Source organism: Neopelma chrysocephalum, unplaced genomic scaffold, assembly GCF_003984885.1.
Source record: "Neopelma chrysocephalum unplaced genomic scaffold, ASM398488v2 Primary Assembly neopelma1_24, whole genome shotgun sequence".
NCBI classification, from domain to species: Eukaryota; Metazoa; Chordata; class Aves; order Passeriformes; family Pipridae; genus Neopelma; species Neopelma chrysocephalum.
Window position 1 is genome coordinate 48,867,594 of NW_020897693.1, and position 1,830 is coordinate 48,869,423.

Sequence of the window (1,830 nt, forward strand, 5' to 3'; positions counted from 1 at the left end):
CAGCTTGTCTGAGGGGTCTCCAATCCCTGTGGAAGGTGCCCTTGAGGCCCTTCTGTAGAACTTGCGACCAGGGGCTTTTCCGAGGCGTCTCTCCTGCAGGTGCCCTCGAGACCACACTGCGGCATGGCGGGGAGACGCTCCGGCCTGGGCAGACTTCTCAGGAAGAAGAACGAAGGCCCCGGGCCTGCCCCAGCACGCCAACCTGAGGAGATGCAAAACTTCCAGCCCCTGCAGCAGGGTGAGTGCTGGAGATGGGCCACAGACCTGGGGGCTGCAGCCAGTTTGGCCCCTTCCCATCCCCTGTGGAACAAGTCCAGGCAAAGGGAGGGGGGGAAGAGGGGCCAAGGCTGATCCCCCCAGCATCCGTGCTCCTTCCACTGGGCATCCTGATGCTGGCCCAGACTGTGGAGCACAGGGCTGGGCTGTGTTCTCTGCCATCTCCCACAACCCCTCAGCTCTGACTGCAATTGCTCTTTGGCAGATCCAGGCCAGCACCGGACAGAAGAGCACGTCCGTTCCCGTGGCCGACTCCGCAGAGCAGTTCAGGTACCTGCAGCCATCTCCACCTGGGCTGCTCCTGCTGTCATCGCTCAGCCAAGCACATCTGTTGGAGCACTCCATCGCAATTTCCTCTCTTCCCTGCCCTTTCTTCTCCTGCAGAGGTTTCTGAATTTCATCGGGATTCGGCGGAGAACACCCAGGACCACACCATCTGAGGGTGTGGCACAGCCTGACACCAGGCCAAACGACCTCAAGGAGAAGTCTGATGTCAGCTCCGTGCCAACTGATCCCACGGCAACCTCTGACACTGCTTTGACCCATGACCTGACAAGCCCTGCCACCGCACTGACCCATCTCACGGCAACGGCTGACATCGCACCGATTGATCGTGCAGCAAACCCTGACGCCGCTTTGGCTGATGAGACAACCACCTCTGGCACAGCACCGACTGATCTCATGGCAAAGGCTGACATCGCACCGATGCCCATGGATGGCACATCAAACCCTGACATGGCACCAATGGACGACACGGAAATCTCAGGCCCTGCGATGACTGATGATGTAACAAACGCTGAAATGACACCGACTGATCTCATGGAAAAGTCCGACACCACAACGACTGAGAGCATCGGGAACGCTGACACCACGCCCACACAAACTGTGACTGATGCTCCCAATTTGGACTTTTTCAAGGAAAAAGGTGTCTCCAGTCAGAAGCAAGTAAGCAGCCTGTGGCCAGGGATTGAGTCCCCCAGGGGTCTTGTTGCACCTCAAATCGCGTCTGCTGGACCCCTAAGCCTTTCAGACCAGCACAGTGTGGGGAGAAGGGAAGCATTTCTTGGGGGAAGCAGGGCAACTTGCTCGCTCTGCCAGCTCTCCAACTCTCCCCCATTCCCCCTCCAGGTGCCAGCCATCGTGAGGTACATCCACCAGTGCCTCACCTTCCAGGTGTCTCCAGATGTCAGCCTCCACACCAACATTCTCAGACTGGCAGGTGCACACCCCTGTGACGTGGTGATGTCTCTCCTGAGCTGTGCCCCAGCGTGTGACAGGTAAAGGGCTCAGCTGCCCTCCTGGATCAGGGCTTGCCAGACTTGAGAACCAATCACCCCACAGAACCTGTCCCACCTGCACTCACAGACAGATGGAGACTTCCAGGACCCTATGACCCCTCCATTTCCCAGCCCTGGCATGTCAGCCCCCAATCCTGCTGCCATGTGCCCTCCCTGACCCTCAAGGCACTTTGACTCTGTCACCCGGGCCCCCACAGCTGCCCAGGACAGGGCACTGTGGCCGACAGCCCCCTGACACAGGGCTCTGGCTCCACAG

At 59.2% G+C, this 1,830-nt stretch overlaps 1 protein-coding gene across 1 annotated transcript; it reads left to right on the forward strand.

The window, feature by feature from the left end:
- The first annotated feature begins 17 nt into the window (after positions 1 to 17).
- LOC113963188 lies at positions 18 to 1,557 on the forward strand. The gene is made up of 4 exons (XM_027674093.1): positions 18 to 238; positions 482 to 546; positions 661 to 1,221; positions 1,405 to 1,557. The coding sequence occupies exons 1-4, from the start codon at positions 124 to 126 to the stop codon at positions 1,555 to 1,557; spliced, it is 894 nt and encodes a 297-aa protein (XP_027529894.1). The 5' UTR covers positions 18 to 123.
- The last annotated feature ends 273 nt before the right edge of the window (positions 1,558 to 1,830 follow it).

What these genes read in the sequence shown, in the direction of transcription:
- LOC113963188 (XM_027674093.1), top strand. Translation starts at nt 124, where the DNA reads ATGGCGGGGAGACGCTCCGGCCTGGGCAGACTTCTCAGGAAGAAGAAC. An exon ending in CTTCCAGCCCCTGCAGCAGG is followed by an intron (nt 239 to 481) that starts GTGAGTGCTGGA and finishes GCTCTTTGGCAG; the next exon opens with ATCCAGGCCAGCACCGGACA. An exon ending in GACTCCGCAGAGCAGTTCAG is followed by an intron (nt 547 to 660) that starts GTACCTGCAGCC and finishes CTTCTCCTGCAG; the next exon opens with AGGTTTCTGAATTTCATCGG.